This window comes from Crinia signifera, chromosome 1 (genome assembly GCF_055691185.1).
Source record: "Crinia signifera chromosome 1, ASM5569118v1, whole genome shotgun sequence".
NCBI lineage: Eukaryota > Metazoa > Chordata > Amphibia > Anura > Myobatrachidae > Crinia > Crinia signifera.
Window position 1 is genome coordinate 351,201,695 of NC_139217.1, and position 22,811 is coordinate 351,224,505.

A 22,811-nucleotide genomic window follows, 5' to 3' on the forward strand; every position below is an offset into this window, starting at 1 on the left:
TCTAGCTATGTGATCCTTCACATTGTCTTGAGGAAGAGATCATCCACCCCAGAGAATACAATCCGCATTTATGGCTATATGTGATCTGCGAGGATGGCTTGATAACCAAATTGGTTAAGAGTACCTTGCACAGGGATGAGTGGGCCCAGATCAAAGTGCTGCCTCCACCAGCTTGTGTTCTCCCAGCAATGGTTGCAGGGTATTTGTTCACTGATGTTTCTTGCCACACAAACATCCAGCCAGTCAAAAAAGCCAAAAATGTAACTCATCAGCAGAGGTCTAATTCCAATATTGCCATACAAAGTAAGGCCTTCTCTGCTGCTGCACCTCCATTAACATAGGTGCAGTAACTATTCATTTGTTTCAGAGCCCCATATACGCTGAAGGGTTCACTGAACTGTCTTTTTAAAAGACACATCTGGTAACCCCCAGATTCTATTTGCCAGTGAGCTGCCACTAGTGTGTCAGTCAGCCCTCACACATTTTCAGAGCAGATGGTGATAATCACCAATCAATGACACGTAGTGTTCTGCATCTTCTACACCACAGCAGCACAAGAATAGTGTACAAACTGCACTGTTCAGAAACAGACTCCCTCAGGCCAAAAGCACATAACCATCCCTTTTTGTAACTCTTGCCATGTGTGCAGACAGCCTGGCCTACAACACGTGTTGCCGATGTAAAATATAGGAGGTGGTCATGACTATATTCACCTACACAGTGGAATCACATAAACTAGTTCTATACTTTTTGCATACAACTGTATATTCCTAATACAGTTAAATGTGCTACATGTAGTATGTACAAGTAATAATCACAAAATAGGGAGGTTGGAGTTTCTAAGAAAATGTAATTACACCTTTCAGAGGGTACACATTTTATTTTGGATACTAGGCGTCTAATAGAAAACTGATAAGGCGCACAATCCTCATGAGATCTGAATAAAAAAAAAAATCAATTTGCCTAATAACCAAACATTTTGAAATAAATAATAACAAAAAACTTATCAAGACAGTTACTCCATCTCCTCTTCCATCACAGTCATATATTCTGGTTCGTCAATATTGTGCAAGGAACAGCTGGTTATAGACTGCCGTATAGCAGCTTTCTCCTCTGTAACAGAAGCACATAGTATTAGTGGTATAAATGGTCACACACGCTGGTTGTGTAAAAGACAAAACTACTTACCTGGATTTGTACAGTTTTTCAATAACCGCACCAACTGTTTTCTGTTGTACGCGATGAGCCTCTTTTGGCATGTACGTATAGTGCCTATAACAGGTTACAATAGGTTAGCCATATTCATATATTACGCATCCTAGATAATGAGAAGTGAACCCTTCACCCCTATGTTGGTGTGATCTGCAACAAGCGTATTATCCCCCAGTGGCTGGAGACACATGCACAGCTCTTGTGTTATGTCGGTACATAATGTGTTGGGTTGCTGGCTGCCAAGATAAGTTGCTGGCATATCATTACATGTAGCAGGACAGATGTCTCCTTTCATTTGGTATATGGTAGTATATGAGGGCATAATCATAGACTTATATTGTACACACTTAATGCAGATAGGGGGAATTATTTAATAAACTGAATTACACCAGAAATGAGGCAATATATAATAAAAAAAAAAGCTACATAGAGGTGACTTGGTTGTGGCAGGACGACTGATAAGAGTGAAGGGCTCCCCCATGCAATATGAAGTTATTGTTTTATTTAACCCCTTCCTGACATTTGACGTACATTTACGTCATGGCCGGGATGTACTTCCCGACGCATGGCATAAATGTACGTCATGGCTTTAAACTGTCACCGCGTCTATAGACGCGGTGACAGTTTGGAGATGTCTGCTGTCCCTGACAGCAGACATCCCCCCTCGCCGCCCAGGGGGGGCAGCGATGCCCCCCCCCCATTCGGCGATCGCTGTGATTGGCTGTTCAAATGTGAACAGCCAATTACAGCGTTTTCTGTGTACCGGCGAATAACGTTCGCCGGTGACACAGGGATCGGTGGTGATTGGTGCTGTAAAGTACAGCACCAATCCCCACGGGGTGTAAGGGTGACACTGGTGTCACCCCACCCGCCCCCAAAGGCCGTGATTGGTCCGTCGGACCAATCACAGCCATGGAGGGTGATTTAAACTAACGGTGACTGCACTGCAGACGCCATTCCGGTCTGGAATTGCGTGCAGTGCGGTCACCGTGCCTATCTGCCGTGATATACTGACCTGATCCTTGCAAATACTTACCTGATCACTGCTTGTAGCGTGCTGGATGCTTCCTGGATCTTGTGACTTCTTGTGACTTCCTGTGTTGTGCTGCTGCAGTGTGATAGAGTTAGAGATAGAGAGAGATAGAGAGAGATAGTGACAGAGAGTGCTATATTTTGTGTCTGCTGCCCCCCCCCCCCCCCCCTGTTGTGCTGATCAGCAACTTTTTGGGGGTGCTGGTTTTTTTTTTATATATATATATACAGCTGTGCTGCGTGTGCAACTGACTGCTGCCCCCCCTTTTGTGCTGATCAGTATAAATTAACTGATCAGCAACTTTTTGGGGGTGCAGGTTTTTTTTTTATATATATATATATATACCTGTCAGAGAGTGATAGAGAGTGCTATATTTTGTGTCTGCTGCCCCCCCTTTTGTGCTGATCAGTATATCTGTGCTGATCAGCAACTTTTTTGGGGTGCAGGTTTTTTTTTATATATATAACTGTCAGTGCTGCTGCTGCAGTGTCATAGAGTGATAGATAGTGAGAGATAGAGAGAGATAGTGACAGAGAGTGATAGAGAGTGCTATATTTTTGTGTCTGCTGCCCCCCCCCTTTTGTGCTGATCAGTATATCTGTGCTGATCAGCAACTTTTTTGGGGTGCAGTTTTTTTTTTATATATATAACTGTCAGTGCTGCTGCTGCAGTGTCATAGAGTGATAGATAGTGAGAGATAGAGAGAGATAGTGACAGAGAGTGATAGAGAGTGCTATATTTTTGTGTCTGCTGCCCCCCCTTTTGTGCTGATCAGTATATCTGTGCTGATCAGCAACTTTTTGGGGGTGCAGGGTTTTTTTTTTTATATATATACCTGTCAGTTGCTGCCAGTTGCACCAAAGGTTGTGCACCTGCTGCCCCTCACTGGTAATCAGTGTCGCATCAGTGATCACCTTTTTTTTTTTTTAGGGTGCTGTGGGGTCTTTTTTTAATTTTTTTTTTTTACACACACTGTGATTTTGTGGGTGTCCTGTGGCCACTGTGCGCTGATCAGTGACGTACATTACTGATCAGCTTTTTCGGCACAGGGTTGATCTATTTTTTTTTTTTTATCAAATTCCTGTTGCCTTTGAGCGCTGTTCAGTGACGGACGTTACTGACCAACATCTGTGCTCAATTTTTGGCGCAGGACCTTTTTTTTTCTTTTTCTGCACAACATACACACTACACACTACATATCCCCCCGGGTTGAAATAAAGTTTGTACCCCCCCTACACTATACACGTGTTGAAACATTTCACTACCAGAAACACAAAAATAAAAATGGCATCCCAAATGTCATCCCAGTCATCCAGAAGAATGTATTCAGCGGAGGAGGCATATGCCATGCTTGCCTCTGACTCTGACACAGCCAGTGATGCAAGCGGGGAATTTGAAGGATTCATCTTAAGCTCCTCTTCCTCCTCTAGTGATGAGGGACCCCCTCAAAGACGCCCCCGTAGAGCAGCTGAGACCCCCCCCCCCCCAATAATTGATCTCGTATGGACCCCACCACCAGACAATTTTGAGCCCCAGGTTCCTGAGTTTTTGGCCATCCCAGGAATCCAATTTGATTCCACAGGTCTCAGAGAAATTGACTTTTTCAAATTATTTTTCTCTGATGATTTTATAAATTTAATGGTGGACCAAACTAATTTATATGCCCAGCAGTTTATTGCTCAAAACCCCACGTCATCATTTGCTAGGTGGACCCCTGTAGATGCAGTAGAGATGATGACATTTTGGGGTCTGGTGTTTCATATGGGCATAGTAAAAAAGCCAGAAATTAGGCAATATTGGAGTACAGATGTTCTGTACAGCACCCCACTTTACCATATGGCCATGACCCGGACTCGTTTTGAGTTAATCCTTAAATTTTTGCATTACAACGATAATGCACAGTGCCCACCCAGAGATGATCCCACCTTTGACCGGCTATTCAAAGTCAGGCCGGTCATTGATCATTTCAGTGCCAAATTTGCAGAGATGTACATCCCAGATAAATTCATTTGCATAGACGAGTCCCTTATACATTTTAAAGGAAGGGTTAAATTCCGCCAGTACCTTCCCAATAAGAGGGCAAGGTATGGCATAAAAATGTATAAGCTGTGTGAAAGCACCTCAGGGTACACTCACAGGTTTAGGGTATATGAAGGGAAGGATTCAAGAATTGAACCGCCAGAATGCCCCCCCTCCCTCGTAGGTGTTAGTGGGAAAATTGTCTGGGATTTAGTGCACCCCTTCCTGGATAAAGGTTATCACCTCTATGTGGATAACTTTTACACTAGCATCCCCCTGTTTAAGGCCCTTGGTTCAAGAGGTACAGCAGCTTGCGGTACTGTGCGCAAGAACCAAAGAGGCCTCCCAAAAACGCACATTGCCCAAGTAATGAGAAGGGGTGAAAGCAGGGCACAATCCACCGAAAATATGTTGTTGGTCAAATATAAGGACAAGAGGGATGTCCTTATACTGACAACAATTCACGGAGACAGTACCACCTCCGTCCCTGTACGAGGTACCAGTACCCACACCTCAAAACCTAATTGTATCCTGGATTACAATAAGTACATGGGCGGAGTGGATCTTTCAGATCAGGTACTGAAGCCGTACAGTGCCCTGCGGAAAACAAAAATCTGGTACAAGAAGCTGGCCGTGTATATCATCCAGATGGCACTGTATAACGCTTACGTGCTATTCCGTTCTACCAGCCAGAGGGGGACATTTATGCACTTTCAAGAGGAAGTCATAAAGGGCCTAATATTTGGGAACCAGCAGGCAGAGGGCCCCAGTACTTCTAGTACTGGCCCCCGTATTGTACCAGGGCAGCATTTTCCTGATGAAATCCCCTCCACTGGAAAAAAGGGCAGGACACAAAAAAGGTGCAAAGTTTGCTATAAAAAGGGAATAAGAAAGCAAACTATTTTCCAGTGTGACACTTGCCCCGACAAACCCGGCCTATGTATAAAGGAGTGTTTTAAAATATACCACACATCTATGGATTATTAGGTTCATCATTTCACCGTGCTTCGGGGGTCTTGCTAATGCCACATAGCACCCACCATTCATTCCACCAGAATCTGAGCCGCAAAATCCAAAAATCACTCCTTCCCTTCTGAGTCCTGCCATGCACCCAACTGGTATTTTTTGGTCACATGTGAGGCATTGCCGTACTCGGGAGAAATTGGGGCACAGATTTTGGGGTGCTTTTTCTCCTTCATACCTTATGAAAATGAAAAATTGAGCCAGAACTGCATTTTTGTGTAAAAAAAAATGTAATTTTTCATTTGCACAGCCCAGTTGTATCAAAATTGGTGAAACCCCTGGGGGTTTGAAATGTACACGATACCCCTAGATGAAGTCCCTGAGGGGTGTAGTTTGCAAAATGGGGTCACTTGTGGGGGGGTTCCACTGTATTGGTGCTTTGGGGGTCTTGCTAATGCGACATAGCACCCACCAACATTCCACCAGAATCTGTGCTGCAAAATCCAAATATCACTCCTTCCCTTCTGAGTCCTGCCATTTTTTGGTCACACATGAAGCATTGCCGTACTCGAGAGAAAATGGGGCACAGATTTTGGGGTGCTTTGTCTCCTTCATTCCTTGTGAAAATGAAAAATTTTGAGCCAGAACTGCATTTTTGTGTAAAAAATTTAATTTTTCATTTTCACTGCCCAGTTGTACCACAATTGGTGAAACCCCTGGGGGTTTGAAATGTACATTATACCCCTAGATGAATTCCCTGAGGGGTGTAGTTTGCAAAATGGGGTCGCTTGTGGGGGGCTTCCACTGTATTGGTGCTTTGGGGGTCTTGCTAATGCGACATAGCACCCACCAAAATTCCACCAGAATCTGAGCTGCAAAATACAAAAATCACTCCTTCCCTTCTGAGTCCTGCCATGCACCCAAATGGTATTTTTTGGTCACATGTGAGGCATTGCCGTACTCGGGAGAAATTGGGGCACAGATTTTGGGGTGCTTTGTCTCCTTCATTCCTTGTGAAAATGAAAAATTTTGAGCCAGAACTGCATTTTTGTGTAACAAATTTAATTTTTCATTTTCACTGCCCAGTTGTACCACAATTGGTGAAACCCCTGGGGGTTTGAAATGTACATTATACCCCTAGATGAATTCCCTGAGGGGTGTAGTTTGCAAAATGGGGTCACTTGTGGGGGGGTTCCTAACTTTTAGCATCTTATGGTGCCTAGAAACCTACATGGTGCCTAAAAAATAATCTCATAAAAAGGAGGCTCCAAAATCAAGTAGGTGCTCCTTCTATTATGAAGCCTGTGGTTTGGTCAACGTGCACACTAGGGCCACATATAGGATATTTATGAAAACAAATGAATTGGGGGAATCAATTTTTAGTCACATTTCTCTAGTAAAATGTACTGTGTTCCTTAGAAAAATGTATTAAAATTGAAAATCTGCAAAAAAATGAACATTTGAAATTTCACCTACACTTTGTTTTAATTCCTGTGAAACACCTAAAGGGTTAACACACTTCCAAAATGCTGTTTTGAATACTATGAGGGGTGCAGTTTTTGAAATGGCATCATTTATGGGGGTGTCTCACATACAAGGCCCTCAAAGTCACATCAGAACTGAACTGGTCCCTAAAAAAATCAGTGTTTGAAATTTTCTTGAAAATTTGAGAATTTGCTATTCATATTTTAAGCCTCCTAGTGTCCAAAAAAATTAAAAGGAGGTTGAAATAATGATGGCAACATAAAGTAGACATATGGTCTATGTTAGTTATTAACTATTTTGAGTGGTATGATTATTTGTCTCACAAGCAGAAAATGTAACATTTTGAAAATTGCAAAATTTTCCATTTTTTTTACGACATTTTGGTATTTTTCACAAAAAAACACAGACTGTATCGACGAAAATTTACCACTAACTTGAAGTACAATGTGTCACGAGAAAACAATCTCAAAAACACTGGGATAAGTAAAAGCAAAAAAAAGTTATCCCCACTTAAGTGATACATGTCAGATTTGAAAAAAAGGGCTCTGTCAGGAAGGCAAAAACAGGCTGCGGCGGGAAGGGGTTAAATAAACTCTAAAAAAACACAGATTTACCACCCTACTAAAAAAAGAATACATTACTAATCTCATTATTAGGCCACATGCATATTTCTTACCTCCAATATGTAACGTGTTGATGAAACACGGATATCGCTGACCTCTGTTCTCTAGACTGGTGATAAAAGGAAGGGAGGACCATAGAATCTGATGAAAGTCTTTCCGGCATCGTAGCAGTATTACGCCAGTATATGCATTAAGATATTTCACTGCAGCAGAAAACAGACAACCCTTACAAAGCATGTAATACTAGTGTCCATTCTAGCAGCCTGTTCCGTTCAGAACCAGTTCCTCTTCCCTGGCTGGAGTGTCGCTCTCTAATTGATTCTCGCAGAGTGTGGTATGCGTTTCAGTACTGATATACAGACCAGACTGTGCTAGAAGCACTACAGCAGAGTGTAACACCCAGGAAGGAAATAGGAACTGCACAGGGTTTGAAAGGTATATGGTGTTAAATGAACAATATTCTTCCACAGTAACATCAAACACCTTATACCAGTGGTAGCCAACTTCAGTCCTCAAGAGCTACCAACAGTTCACATTTTCTAGACAACCTAGCTACTGCATAGGTGCACTCATTACTCACTAACACATTTTAAAAGATCCACAGGTGGAGCTAATTACTTAATTTGTGATTCTGTGAGGAGACCTGGAGAACGTTAACTGTTGGTAGCTCTCGAGGACTGGAGTTGGCTACCCCAGCCTTATACCTTTCAAACCCTGTGCAGTTCCTCTTTCCTGCCTGGGGTGTCGCTCTTTGCTTTGGTGCTTCTAGCACAGTCTGGTCTGTATATCGGTATGGAGATGCATACCAGACTGAGAGAATCAAGCAGAGAGCAACATCACAGGGTTTGAAAGGTGTTAGAATGAACAATATTATACCACAGTAACATCAATCTTAATTATATGCAATGCTCTACTACAGTGGTTCCCAACCCTGGTCCTCAAGTACCCCCAACAGTGCATGTTTTCCAGGTCACCCGGCAGGTGCACTCATTCAGGCACATTTGAAAAGATCCACAGGTAGAGCTAATTACAGCACTTGTGATTCTGTGTGGAGACCTGCAAAACATGCACTGTTGGGGGTACTTGAGGACCAGGGTTGGGAACCACTGCTCTACTAAATGAATGCCCAACTGAATCTCAGTGTGAGGAACCCCTGTTAAGGTGCGTACACATGGGGCAATATGATCGCTGGCAATATATTGCTCAGCAATCATATTGCCCCGTGTCCCGTTTTCATCTGCGACCAGAGATGGTGGCAGCTGAAAATTTAAACACTGCTGGGTGAAGAGGCAGGGGATGTCGCTGGTCAGAGGAGCATGCTTCTCCGACCAGCGACCATTCAGGGGCTGAAAACGGGAGCGCGCACCCGGCAATTTATTGCTGGTGCACACTCCAATCACTGGCAATATGGTCGCTCAGCGACCATATTCCCAGCGAATTCAGCCCCTATCGCCCCCGTGTGTACACAGCATAACAGACATCATGGGAACTACAAGTATACAGTAAATGTATCTATGTAGTGAATTAGTAAAGCAGTCACTTGGGAGCAAATAAACGGCTTAACAAGAATCTGGGCTTGATGAAGAACTCCATGTAGGCCAAAGCAAAACAGATTTGGGTACCCCGTAGCACCTTCATGTTTGTGAGTTAAACATACAAATAATGGGATTAATTGGGCAATGGATGATCGGACTCTCCTAGAAATGAGGAAACGTGTCTTCATTAAATTTAGTGGCATGCACAGCTCAATGAGCAGAGGCTAGCACAGTGGGACCTTCCACACGGAGGGGCAGATTTATTAAGCTTGGTGAAGTGATAATGTGGCTGGTACTTTATCACCAGCAAATCAGCTCCTAACTGTGAAGTTACAGGCTTGGTTTGAAAAATGACAGGTAGAAGCTGGCTGGCCGGTGGTAAAGACCAGACACTTTTATTAAGCTTGGTGAAGTGATAATCTACCCCAAAGAGAGAAGTAGCTTTCAAAGAAAGGAAGGGCCACTTATGACAATGGCATTGAAAAAAAAAAAAAAAAGATAGAAAAAGGAGGAATAAGAAGCAGAAGGGCATAAGACGGTCAGGGAAAAGCCCAAAACAAAAAGTGGTGTGTATAAAATGTTGATAAAAGGTGGAAACATTAAAAAGGAATTTGGTCCCTGAGTCTTCCATGAAGGTTCCACGAGTGCCACGCTCCTTGTATTGTGATTGCTATGTAGTTACAATGTTCTGTCTTACACACACAAACATTTTAGCTGGCTGACAGCAGAAGCAAGACAGGTACTGTGAAAAGACAGATGTATGCAAGAGAATAAAAAAATATATCAAAGAGGTGTGAGTGTGCCTATACAGAGTACAGGAGACACCTCACTGATAGTGAAATCACTAAGAAGAACAGAAAGAATACATTAGTAGAATGTAATGGAGATCACACATGGGAAAGTGCAGTGTGAGCAGGACAGGCTCACATGGATGTATTTGGGAGGTGCAGACCTGACAGGGAGATGGAGCAGGCTGCAGCGCCGAAGTCCCCGTGTAGCTTGGACACCGCGATTCTCACGTTGTGCAGTACCGTTCTATGCGTGACGTTCTGCCGCCACCGAGGATCCTCCAGGACCAGCTCACATAAGAAATACCTTCAGGGAAGAGATATACACTAATGGCCGTCACAGGCTATGGATGACACAGCGCGGTGGTTACATAAAACACAAGGTACATACCGATTTTTGAACCGCATGTTGACGTGCAAGTAGTACACTCGTGTAGCTACTAGCGACGCGTGTAATCTAATGCGTCATGTCCGGCACATTCAGCGAGCTACGGCGTCCATATTGTGTGTGGCACATGTAACTGGGTTGTCCAACCAACCCTGCTAAACTCTGCCGCCTGCCGTGTAGTGGGGTGATCTGTGTGAGTGTCAGTGTAATGAGAGGGTCATGTTGGGAGGTATTTATTAGTAGTTCTCTGATTCTGTCCACAGCTACCACCAACTCGTCTTATTTTCAGAGTTTCTGTCTGTGGGCAGTGGGCACAGGTGGGATAAGTGTTGACCTTAGTAAAAGATGACCACATGGATGTGCATGATTACAGAACCATACCTACCAACGGGTGGGATGTATTAAAAGACATCTGCACCCATGGCCACGATGCTATCGCATATGTACTAACATCAGGGATGACCATCGATGATTAGAAAACATTGATGGTTTATGGCCAATGTCGAATAGTTTTAACTGAATAGTTTTGTTTTTCTTTTTTCATCTAGGGTCCCGGGACACAGCATAGCTCCGCCCCTGACACCCTTGAAGCCCTGCCCCCGTAATTGGATTGACCCAGATGCCAATTTTTCAAATCAAATGGATGACTATCGATATGTAAAACATCGATGGTCAACCATTGCATTCTTATACACCATCGATGGTCAGTTGCACCTTTGCCATCGATGGCAAAGGCAACGATGGCCATCTCTAACTATCATGTGACTAGCATACCTCCCAACATGACCCTTTCGAGGAGGGACAAAATGCTCTGCTCCTCGACTTTCTTCTTAATGCATGATTACCTCCATCTGTGTTGAACAGGTTAATTAATAAGAAAGGTGCTTCAACACAGGTGATGGCAATCATACATTAAGAGAGAAGTGCAGAAGCAGAGCAAAGTGTAACTCCTCAAGAGGGTAATGTTGGGAGGGGATGCGGTCGGAATGCCGACCGCTGCAATGCCGGCACTTTCTCCCTCTATGGGTGTCCACAACACCCATAGAGGGAGAATAAAATAGTGTGCCGAGCATAGCGAGGCAACGGGCCCACAAGGGGTGGCGATCCACGGCCCCCCTTGTAGGTATTTCGACCGTCGGGATTCCGACCGCTGGGATTTCATACTGATTCTGTTGGAGGTATGGACTAGCATCGCAATGAAGTGATGGAGGCCCCTCACGATACCTTGATGTGGTGTGCGGGGGTCTCCGTCACATCCTTGGGCCTTAGCAGATAACCCTGGCGCCTCCTCCTCCCCCTGCCACCGGAGGGACCTCCGGCTGTGTTGCTAGGGGGAGGAAAAGTTTGACGATCCAAGAAGAATACTCTCAGAATGACGAATGCATGACACAATCTAGAGTGGATTCCTTGAGTAAATCGGTGCGTTCCACTCTTAATATTAAGGAACTGGAGCAGACATCCATGGCTAAGGCCCCTTTGTTCAAGCAAAAGAAGAAGTACACGGCGGTGTTCCCTTCTTCTACACAGTTTGTCGAGGTTCACGGTTTCTAAGCGTATTTTCTCCTTCTACCCTTTTCCACAGAAGGGCAGAAGAACTGGCAGTCTCCTCTACAGGTCAATGTATACTTGGCCCGCCTAGTTCGGTCTACTACCTTACCAATTCCGACTGTGGCAACCCTTAAGGATCCCACAGATCACAGAAAACTGGACCATCTATTGAAATCCATGTTTGTTAACGCAGGCATAGCGGCATGGCCTGCCTTTGCTTCAGCTTGGGTAGCGAAAGCTATTGGCAGCTGGGCTGATACTTTAACAGAGCAGATCAATGCAGGTACACGTAGATCAGAGTTACTATCATTTGTAGACCTTATTAGAGAAGCCTCCATATATTTGGGTGATGCAGCCCTAGATCCAGTGTTCTTTTCATCCAAGTTCTCTGCATCCTCAGTGACAGCCGAACCTAAGCAACATTCCTTTTCATCCACAAGGAAAAACCAGGGGTCAGGCCTCCCTTAGGTTTCACCCTGCAGTGTTCAAGGCCCTGGTGAGACGTTGGGGCATGCCCCAGATAGACCTAATGGCCTCACACTGGAACCACAAGATTTCATGTTACAGATCCAGGGGCTTTCCTACTCATTGCCCTGATGGCTCCTTGGCCCTTCGATCTGGTCTACGTCTTTCCCCCAGTAGCCTTGCTAACACATTTCCTGCGCTGCCTCAAGCAGGAATCAGTGAGGGCAATTATAGCGCCCAATTGGCCGCATCATGCCCTATTCACGGACCTTCTGAACCTTGCGACAGCCATGAGGTGGCCTCTCCAAAGCGTCCGGATCTTCTGTCACAAGGCCTCGATCCAGATCTAGCTCGCCTGAATTTAACAGGCTCGCTTTTGAAAGGGAGATCCTGAGAGGGAGGGGTTTCTCAGACGCGGTTGTACAGATTTTGGCCGTAAACCCTCTTCGACCCATATTTATTATAGTGTCTGGTGTTCTTTTTTCATTGGTGCAGGATCCATGGCAAAAACTCGAGATACTATCCTTCTTACAATCCGGACTGGATTTAGGCCTTTGCAGAGCGACCCCTAAGGTCCAGGTATAGTCTCTTTCTATTTTGTTCTAAAGACATTTGGCCACACGATCTGCAATTCGCACTTTTCTTCAGGGAGTTCTCCTTTTACAACCAGCAGTGTGTCCGCCAGTACACCCATGGGATCTTCCCTTGGTGCTGCAAGCACTTAAAAAAACCTTTGAGCCTCTTGACTCAGTAGAGCTACAGTGGCTTTCCTGGAAGACTGTTTTCTTGTTGGCTATTGCCTCGGCACGCCGAGTTTCTGTTCTGTCGGCTCTCTCACAAGCTCCACCCTTCCTTATTTTTCATCCAGATAGGGCGGCCCTTCGAACTCGCCTTTCCTACTTGCCGAAGGTATTTTCCCATTTTAATTTGAATCAGGAAATAGTAGTGCCGTCTTTCCCTCCAGCGGCTGATTCTCCAGACCTGACTACCCTGGATGTTGTCAGGGCCCTCAGGATTTACGTATCAAGGATAAAGGAGCATCGTTGGACTGATTCCTTATTTATCCTCTACGATGCAAACAAACAAGGTTGGCCTGCTTCTAAGTAGTCATTGGCCCACTGGTTGCGACTGAAGATTCGCCAGACTTATGTGTTGGCGCAAAGGCTGGTGCCTTCTGTGATCACGGTCAGAGCGGACCACACGTTCTGTGGGTTCTTCCTGGGCAGAGTGCTCGGGGATCTCAACTGTGCTGAGCGGCCACATGGTCCTCTTTACATCCGTACATTCGTTTTTATCGTTTTGACATTTTCACCAAGACGGATTATGCCATTGGACAAGGTGTCATCTCTACAGTTTAGGAGCCTTCCCTCCTGTGAAGGGACAGCTTTAGTATGTCCCACTGTCCCAGTGTCCTCCATGGCATGAAAGAAATAACAGAATTTTAGTTCTTACCTGGAAAATCCTTATTTCAGAATTCTTGGACACTGGGCATCCGCCCTAATGCCCCTGACTGGCTGAAGGGTGTTTTCACCACTGTTCAGTGTATGTTGATAGTATAGTATGGTTTGGTATTTTTCCTTTCTTTTCCCTTCACTTCCTGTAATCCTCAAGGCTTTTTAAATTCAAACTGGAGCCTGAAGGCAGGGTATGGAGGAGGAAGGGCCTGAGCTTCATCCAAGAAGCATTACATGTGCTCCTCAATAAAGTGAACTAAAGAAGACACGGTTGCACGGTTATATTTAAGAAAAGGATACCTCAGAATATCACTAAAGATAACTTTATGACTTTCGTATCAACTTACCTAAACGTCAGTTTGGTACGCACAATTTGTTTCACTTAAATTTATTGAGGAGCACATGTAATGTTGTAAAAACGGATAAAATAAAAATAATCACACATATTCTAAAAAAGTTTTTTATTTGTTTTTCATTTGATCACGGACATTTATCTCCATTTGAAACTAATCATTTGAACTGGACCCCAACATCACTAAATAGACTGTGTCAGAAAAGAGGACTACAACCTAAAAACATATATAAGTATACTCTGCGCCTCATTGTTTGAAGTTTCCACTTTTTCTTGCTTACACGTAAAGCCCACGCCAGTTGCCAACAGTAGTAGCACTGTGTACACATAATGCCCACGCCAGCTGCTGATAGTAGTAACGCTAATTACAATTAACGCCCACAGTAGTTGATGATAGTAGTCGCGCTGTGTACACGTAACACCCATGCCAGTAGGCGACAGCAGTAGCGCTAATTACACATAACTCCCACGCCAGTTGCTTACAGTAGTTGTGCTGCCTACACATAACACCCATGCCAGTTACCAGTTGCCGACAGTATTTTATTCTTCCCTTCCTTACATCAGTCCTGTGTAGCTCCACCCCTTGTCCCATTTAGCCCCGATCTCATGTGCATTTAGCCTCGCACAGATGTTTATTCATGCAACTCAGGCCTGTATAGCCCCACCTCCTGCAGTCCATGTAGCCCCACCCCCTCTCACCTGTGTAGCCCCACCTCCCCCTCCCCTGCTGATTTGTTCAGAGACAGCCGGAGGTGATTTTCATTCCCCCAGGTCCGCTGCCTGACATGCCAGGAGTCCGGGACACATGAGCAGCGGTAGCCAGTGGCTAGAGGTACAGACTGGAGCAGAGAGAGGGGTGGGTCCAGGTAGCAGCTTCAGGTGAATAATGCTCATGTTGCTTGTGTCACACACACACACACACACACACACACTGAATAATGTGGCCAAATGATTTGAGCGAGATTGAGCTGAATGTCCAGAAGATACCGATGATCGTTAACGATACACACAGAATACATTGGCATTAATATTACTCAGAAGCCCCTTTCTGAATGATATTGTTGTCAATATCTTCTAGTGTGTATGGGCCTTAACTCTCCATTGAAAGTATAGGAAAGAGGGTGTGGCCACGTCCCTTTCCGATTTTGTACCAATTTCTGCCCTTCAGATTTTGGAGGGTATGCAAATATGGGAGCCCAAATTTACACTCACCAGCTTTCTTTGCTGACCACACTTCAGGTTTATTGGGGGTGTGTTGACATGATTGCATCATCATGGCTCAGCCACTGCAGTGCGGAAAAATACTGTATACAACGGGCTACAACGATGCGATTCAGCACTAATCATGTCATCGGGTAACCTCGGCTCACCCACTTGTGCTTTATTGTAAAAGGCCAAGGGGGAGTGCGGAGGGGGACATGGGAGAAAGTCACGCCTATACAGGGGGCCGGAAGCACCACATAATTTTTGGATAGGCAAGTATGCCGCCGAGCTCTAGCGTAGTTCACATCACAAGCCAAAAAAGTATGGGCAGGAAGTACTTTTTGTACTTGATCGCATCTAATACTAAAACGCATGCAATTTCAACTAGGTGCGATCTAGTACAAAAAGCATCAGGCACAAATAGTAGTGTGAAACTTAATGTGAATTGCTTAATTAGAATATAGGGGGGGGGGGGGGGGGGCATCCAAAGGCTTCTATAGCAAGTCCCGATATTTTGTTCTTAAAATATGAAGAAAAAATATTGGAGTTGCTCTGGAGGTGATAAAAAACTAAATTGAGCACTGAATAAAAATAAAAAATAAACTTCCACCCAATTTTGTACAAAAAGTCTGGGAAATGCGAAAAATCCTCCAGTGCAAGATTTAAAAAAAAAAATTGCTCTCAACTGATTATGTTTCTATGCATTGTATCAGCATAAATTATTTAGATTGGAGTATTTAAATCAATGCAATAAGAAAACTATAAAGTAGCAAAGATTAATACAATCAGAAACTGGATTCTAATAGCAATGAAACATGCTGCTATAGACACTTAATTTAAGTCAGAGCAGCAATTGCTAAATTGGTTTCCTTCAACTACAATTTAAGAGCCATTTGATGGTCTTCTACACATACCTTTGTACATCACTGCTGGAGATCAACAGTGCTACAAAGAATACAAACCCTTGGAGCAACCACCAAGTGTGGATTATTCTACACATCAGCTGATGGTAGACGGCAAACCTTCACAAAGAATAAAAATACAGGTTTGCAAGAAGCTATGACTTGCAAGGCTATTTGTTCCAAGGAATTAATGACTGATCTACCAGTAAAGCCCATACTCATGCCATCATATATATTGTTAGCCTCTTGTTTACTTCTGGAAAGACAATTATAAATGTCTTTACTTCTAAAATCTGAAAGTCAGCAGAAAAAGGATCTGATAACCCAGAAACTAGAAGAAAAGGGTTATTATAACATGGAAATTTGTTTTCTGATGTGTTTAGCAAAAATGACATAGTTTCTATCACTTCTTGCAGTATTTACTTCCACTACTATGCTAACAACGAATGTGTTAAACTATACCTGTGCAGGGTGCTTTATTACAATTTAAATGAGGACATTGGGGGTTATTTAGCCCTGATTGTTAGTTCGCAGGCCGGGCGAGTATCGCATGTGTACGGCGGTAGTACGCATGTGCGAGGGCGTCCTGCGAAAACATTCGGCTACTTTCTTTTTATCGTTGGCTGTTTATTAAAGCCGACATGCCTAGGCATTTGAAGGGAATCTTTGTGAAGTCAGCTGCGGCCCCAATCTAACTGCTTCTATGGCAGCCATTGCATAAGTCCTAGGCTATGCACACACTGGGAGAATCATTCAATGTTGAACGGCTTGCAAATGGATTTCCAGCTATTCGCTGATCCATCTAATTTTCACAAGCCGTGCTAAGCAATTCACAGGATTGCATGGGATGGGATTTCACTCTGGCTTGGCGACGTATACCTAATCGCAGGGCTCTTCAATTTAGCAGAGCCGTGATCAGTTCTGAATAACCCCCATTGTAAGCCCTCCCATATTTAATAAAGGTATATTGTGCACCTTCGACATGCACTGAAATAAAAAGCTGTGGTCTCAAAAGGTAGGGGCGTGGCCACACAAAAGTCAATTGCGTGGCCACACAAAAGTCAATTGCACTGTGTAGCAATTTAAAGTATGCTACACAGTGCAATCTTATTCATGTTACACCGCATATAGTGCAGATGATGACCTTATAGCACACAGTACCTGCACCCTATTCCCATTACTTTACACAGCAGTGTCCCTATTTACAGGGTGCGGCAGACGTGCCGTGCGCTAGGTTCATCTGCTCCACAGGGGGTGGGGGTGCGGCAGACCCACCACTAACCTGCTCCAGCTAAGGGGGGGGGGCAGCCACCCAGCCGCTCAATTGCTCCACGTGGAGTGTGGGGGTGCAGCAGACCCGCCGTGCACTGGGTTCATCTGCTCCACGGGGGGTGGGGGGTTCGGCAGACCCACCGCTCACCTGCACCAGCTCCACTGGGATGGGGTAATGCGGCAGTGTTGGTGAGTCAGGGCGTGCTGGTGTAAGGATGATCTCACTTCATGCCGCCCTCCAGTGGCCCTGGCTACGGTGTTTGGTGCCCCCCTGCAAACTATCATTTTGTGCTTTACCATACTTTACACAGAGACAATGCGTGCAGAAGGTGCACGCTGGAACAAATGGTGTAATTTAAGGGTAAATACTGGCTGCATTATTTTTATACTGCAATTTAGATTTCAGTGTGAACACACCCCACCCAAATGTAACTCTCTCTGCACATGCATGTTACATCTGCCCCACCTGCTGTGCACATGGTTTTGTCCATTAAAGAAGGAGTTTGCTTTTGCAAACAAACCAGAATCACCCCGAATGTGCACAGTAGCAGCAGTGCTGTAACTAGATATTTTGGTGCCTTTTGCCAGAAAAGGAATTGGTGCCCCACCCCCTCCCCACACACACACTAAAAATAGGAACAGGGTGCACAATAGGTGTGGCTCCGTAGGGAAGGGTACATAATAGTGCCAATTCACATTACACCACACAGTAGTGCCACATATACATATTGTGCCAGCTAGATCTCCTTAGGCACACTGCACCAGGTAGAGCCCATTAGACACACTCCGCCTGGATTGCACCCATCTGTCTATACTAGCGCTCAATTATACTCTGCCTCCAGGACACTTAGCTCTATCATCTGCTCGTCGGAAGTGGTAATATGACCGATTCCGCCAACCAGATGAACTCCAGATTGACACTTCCGCCAACCACGGTAGACGGATTGGGACCCGCTACTGTGTCTTGGCAAAACCTATTCTATCTGATCCATATTTCTTCTGTGTGTTATAGTGTTTTAAGGCTCAACATTCCCATAAACTTGATGATTGTCATTTATGTGTTTTTATTTCTATATTTTTATTTCATTTCAGGCTGATTTTCAGGTTACATGAACAGTCCTGGTCATGTGACAAAAATAATCGATACTTAGTCTTTCTTTATAAGAACAATACAATGTACATATGTCTTCTTTCCCCTGTGCATGCATTTTTTATAAGATTTTTTTAACTGTGATGTTTATTCATTATATTGCAAATTAAAATAAATTATACTCTCTAACCACATCTGGGATTAATTCCATAATCAAACCAGGGTATATTAAGAGCTACCCTGCATAGACCTTTCATTCCAGCTCCTGATGAAGCCATGTGAACACGTTGAAAGGCATTGAGCCCCTTTGCACCTTCTTGCACCCCTGAAAATACCAGACTGTCATACTCTGTTACTCCAGACCAGTAATGCATTTCAAAAGGGCCAGCTCATCTCAGACTCATTACTTGCTCCCACTTACACTTGCAGGATTTTTGTCAAGCAGCACCCACCTTATGGAATGCCCTTCCACGCACATTAAGACTCTCCTCTAGCCTCCAAACTTTCAAGCGTTCCCTGAAAACTCAACTCTTCAGGCAACCTTATCATATTCAGGACCCCCACACAACCTCCAGTAGCATTTATATCTAATTGCATCCCATCAGGACTGTCTTGTAATCTGGTGGGACTGCCATGCTATGGAATTATATCCTTATGTATCCCTCCTATTATCCCTATAGATTGTAAGCTTGCGAGCAGGGCCCTCCTACCTCTATGATGGTTTGTTTCTACCCAATTTGTTTAATTACTGTTGTTTCCAATTGTAAAGTGCATGCTCGTTGACCGTTGTCACATGTTTGTTGCCATCTGTTTCTTGCTCAATGCCAGGGGGTTACATGTTCCTTGCCAGGGGTTACATACTCATTGCCAGGGAGATACATGCTCCTTGCCAGAGGTTTTATTCTTCTTAAAATCGGGGGTTACATGCTCATTTCTGGGAGGTTACATGCTCATTGCCCCCAGGGGGGATTACATGCTTGTTGCCCAGGGGTTTACATTCTCTTTGCTAGGGGAGTTGACGTGCTGATTGCCCAGGGGTGTTAACATGCTCATTGCCCGGGGGTTACATGGAGCACTGCGCGCCAGAGCTCCCGTCATCTCTTTAGGACTGTATTGCCCATAGCTGCATGTACTGCTGCCAGAGATTAGAAATGGTCTCATCTACAATATTCTCAAATAAATGCTGTAAATACTGTCAGTAGTTATTCTCATATGATTGGGATATCTAATTACTTCAAGTTAAAGCAGAATGAAATCCTGGAGAAAATTTAAGTCTTAGGGCTACATTTATTAAGGGGCATGCAAGGAATAAATCTGGTGAAATGCAAAAAGATATATGATTCCTAATCAGAGCAAAGATGAAATGCATTAATTACGCAACGGCTAAATATAGGTCAGTGCTTATAGAACTTGGAATCTGTGATGCCTCTTATCCTATTCTCACAGTATCTAAGCTGGATTCATATTGCTTTCAAGCAGAAAGGCAGCTGGAATTGCTCCACAGGAATTTGTGTTCCACTTGGAAGCTTTCACCCGGTAAATATAATTACAAGCCACTAGGTGGCACTATAGAGTATGTAAGTTCTATACATACAGTAGAGGGTTATTCTGGTTGATTTGTTTGGATGCGAATTCACATCCTTGTCAACCAGAACCCGCCCTGTGAATGGTGGTACGCCAGCCCACCACTCGCACAGTGCGTACGTTTGCACAGCATGTGAATGGATGTTTTACATATATATCCATTCGCATGCCAGTGGGAACCACCCACATCTTTCGATGGTCGCCAAGATCTCTCAGGTCACTTTTATGTGCATGTATCGTTCTCGCACGATTAAGGGATTCCCAATGTTAAAATTTGTTACTTTCTCTGTAGAGGTTCAATCACACATTTGTGAGTGCAAATGTCCACAGCTCGGAGATAAAATGCAGGAGTGTATCTGTAAATGAGTAGGGAGCGATGTCCAGCAAGAAATACATGGGGTGATTCTGGTTGGTTTACATAAGCAAACTCCTTCTTTAATGGACAAAACCATGTTGCACTGCAAGTGGGGCAGATGCAACATGTGCAGAGACATATATTTGGTTGAACAACAAATGTCTACGGCGCTCGGGGCTAGCGTAGTGTGTACTGGGCAGTGTACCTTCTGCAGCCACCGTGCTGGAGGAATGCCAACCTCCCCAAATACCACAAATAAACCAAGATAGCACGGGGCGCTGAAGTGACACACTAGACAGTTAAATTCAATAAAATTTATTGGGTACACATATCATAATGGCTACTGTGCAATTTGCACGACAGTATTCACAATAAAAATACACACAATAAAAACCAAGAAAATTAAATAAATAAATAAAATAAACAGTACATAAAAATAAAAAATAAAATAAAGATAAAATAAAATGGGTGGGGAATATTTAGCTGGTTGAGTATAAGCTAAACACATATTTGATCTGATTGAGGGGTCTGCCTTGAATGAGGCACAAGGCACTGTCCAACATTAACTGCAGTTACCCGCGTCCTTTTTTTTTATATATAGTGCTAGAGCTTTTGGGCAGGTATAATTCCAACTGCCAGTATTTATGTTGTTATACTTGAACAAGTCAGTGCTTATAACACAAGCGCATCCAGCGCTGAGGTACAGTCAATGTATCCAGACAATTTATAATGGCAAGTATAAGGTATATTATATTCAGCCACAACTCTGGAATTGAGAAAGCCGCCCTGTGAGCGGAGAAACGCGTTTTCCCCAATAGTCTATCCCAGAAGCTGGCCGCCCGGCACCTCCACATCACCATCTGACCCGTGGGTTTGCTATTCGGCAGCACATTTGGAACTGTGGCAGAGTTCCCAGGTGTAGCTGCTCCACGTGAGTCCAGCGAGTAACGGCACACCGCCATCGGGAGAGTCTGAGGCCAGTATTCCACATGCTAAGGCTGGAGAGAGGCACCCACGCCAAGTGCGGTATTCACTGAAGCCGCAACAACAGCCCCGAGCGGCGCAGCCCTCCAAAGAAGCACCGTGCATCTCCAGCTTCCCCGTAGCGGCACCAATCAGGCTGAATGTGGAGGTGCCGGGCGGCCAGCTTCTGGGATAGACTTCTGGGGAAAACGCGTTTCTCCGCTCACAGGGCGGCTTTCTCAATTCCAGAGTCGTGGCTGAATAGCCGCACATCTGGGATGGGTAATATACCTTATACTTGCCATTATAAATTGTCTGGATACATTGACTGTACCTCAGCGCTGGATGCGCTTGTGTTATAAGCACTGACTTGTTCAAGTATAACAACAATAAATACTGGCAGTTGGAATTATACCTGCCCAAAAGCTCTAGCACTATATATAAAAAAACCCGGACGCGGGTAACTGCACTTAATGTTGGACAGTGCCTCGTGCCAATCAGAACAAGTGAATCAAGACCTTGAGAGTTTCCTCCGCCTGTATTTGTCTTCCTCCCAAGATGATTGGGTGGATCTACTGCCCTGGGCAGAATTCGCCCACAACAACTCCTACCATTCTTCCTCCGGTACGACCCCATTCTTCACTGTGTACGGTCAACATCCTCGTGCACCAGAATTCTCCAGTCTACCAGTTTTCGAGTTACCAGCAGTGGATTCCTCATTACGCGGATTTTCTAAGATCTGGTCAAATGTTCACTCCGCACTCCAAAAAGCTTAAATTCGCTATAAAAAGGCAGCAGATAAGAGAAGGAGAGCGGTTCCACCAATGAAGATTGGGGATCGGGTCTTGTTGTCCACTCGAAATATCCGGCTCCGTTTGCCTTCCATGAAGTTTGCTCCTCGCTACATCGGACCATTCCCCATTATTCAGGTCATTAATCCTGCCGCCTACAGATTGAAACTTCCTGCTTCCATGAAAATTTAAAATGTAGTCCCTTCCAGCCTACGCCTCCAAGAGTTCCCGCTATCCAAACCGAAAGACAAGCCGAATTTGAGGTCAAACGGATTCTAAATTGTCGCCAACGAAATTCCCTCGTGCAATTCTTGGTGGAATGGACAGGCTACGGCCCAGAAGAGAATTCGTGGGTCGAGGCATCTGATTTGCATGCTCCCAAACTGGTGCGACAGTTCTTCCATCGGAATCCCGACAAGAGACCAGGAAGCTCGGAGGGTGTCCAAAAAGGGAGGGGTACTGTCACGGCAGCCCGCCGGGGGTCACGGCAGGGCCGCTACTCACCTGTCCGTGCCTGGGGGCGGCTCTCCGTGGGGCTGGTGCGGCGGTCAGGAGGCTGGAGGCGGCAATCAGGTCCCGGCGCAGTGAGAGGCGGCCGGCGGGAGCAGTGAGCTGGTTTGTGCTAGACAGCGCCGGGAGGCCGGCGCCACCATTGCCCAAACTTGCCTGCAACACCCATTTCCTTCCCCTGACTCTCTGCAATGGCAGCCGTCCTCTCCTCATAAGAGGGATCTGTCAAGGCAGCTCTGAGTCAGTGCAAAGTGTCAGTTAAGCTGTGCACATCCT

General features: G+C 44.8%; 1 protein-coding gene across 1 annotated transcript; it reads right to left on the reverse strand.

The window, feature by feature from the left end:
* Window positions 1–830: 830 nt before the first annotated feature.
* POP5 (POP5 ribonuclease P/MRP subunit) lies at window positions 831–10,191 on the reverse strand. Its single transcript, XM_083147447.1, has 5 exons — window positions 10,050–10,191; window positions 9,823–9,965; window positions 7,389–7,538; window positions 1,189–1,272; window positions 831–1,113 (listed from the first exon to the last, which is right to left on the reverse strand). Exons 1-5 carry the CDS (start codon window positions 10,064–10,066, stop codon window positions 1,016–1,018), a joined length of 492 nt encoding a protein of 163 aa, XP_083003573.1. The 5' UTR covers window positions 10,067–10,191; the 3' UTR covers window positions 831–1,015.
* Between the last annotated feature and the right edge of the window lie 12,620 nt (window positions 10,192–22,811).

Excerpts from the sequence above, each read along its gene's own strand:
- POP5 (XM_083147447.1), bottom strand. Across the intron at positions 7,539-9,822 it reads CTGCTCCATCTCCCTGTCAG|TGAAATATCTTAATGCATAT; the intron begins GTCTGCACCTCC and ends TTTCTGCTGCAG. Across the intron at positions 1,114-1,188 it reads GAAAAACTGTACAAATCCAG|AGGAGAAAGCTGCTATACGG; the intron begins GTAAGTAGTTTT and ends CTTCTGTTACAG.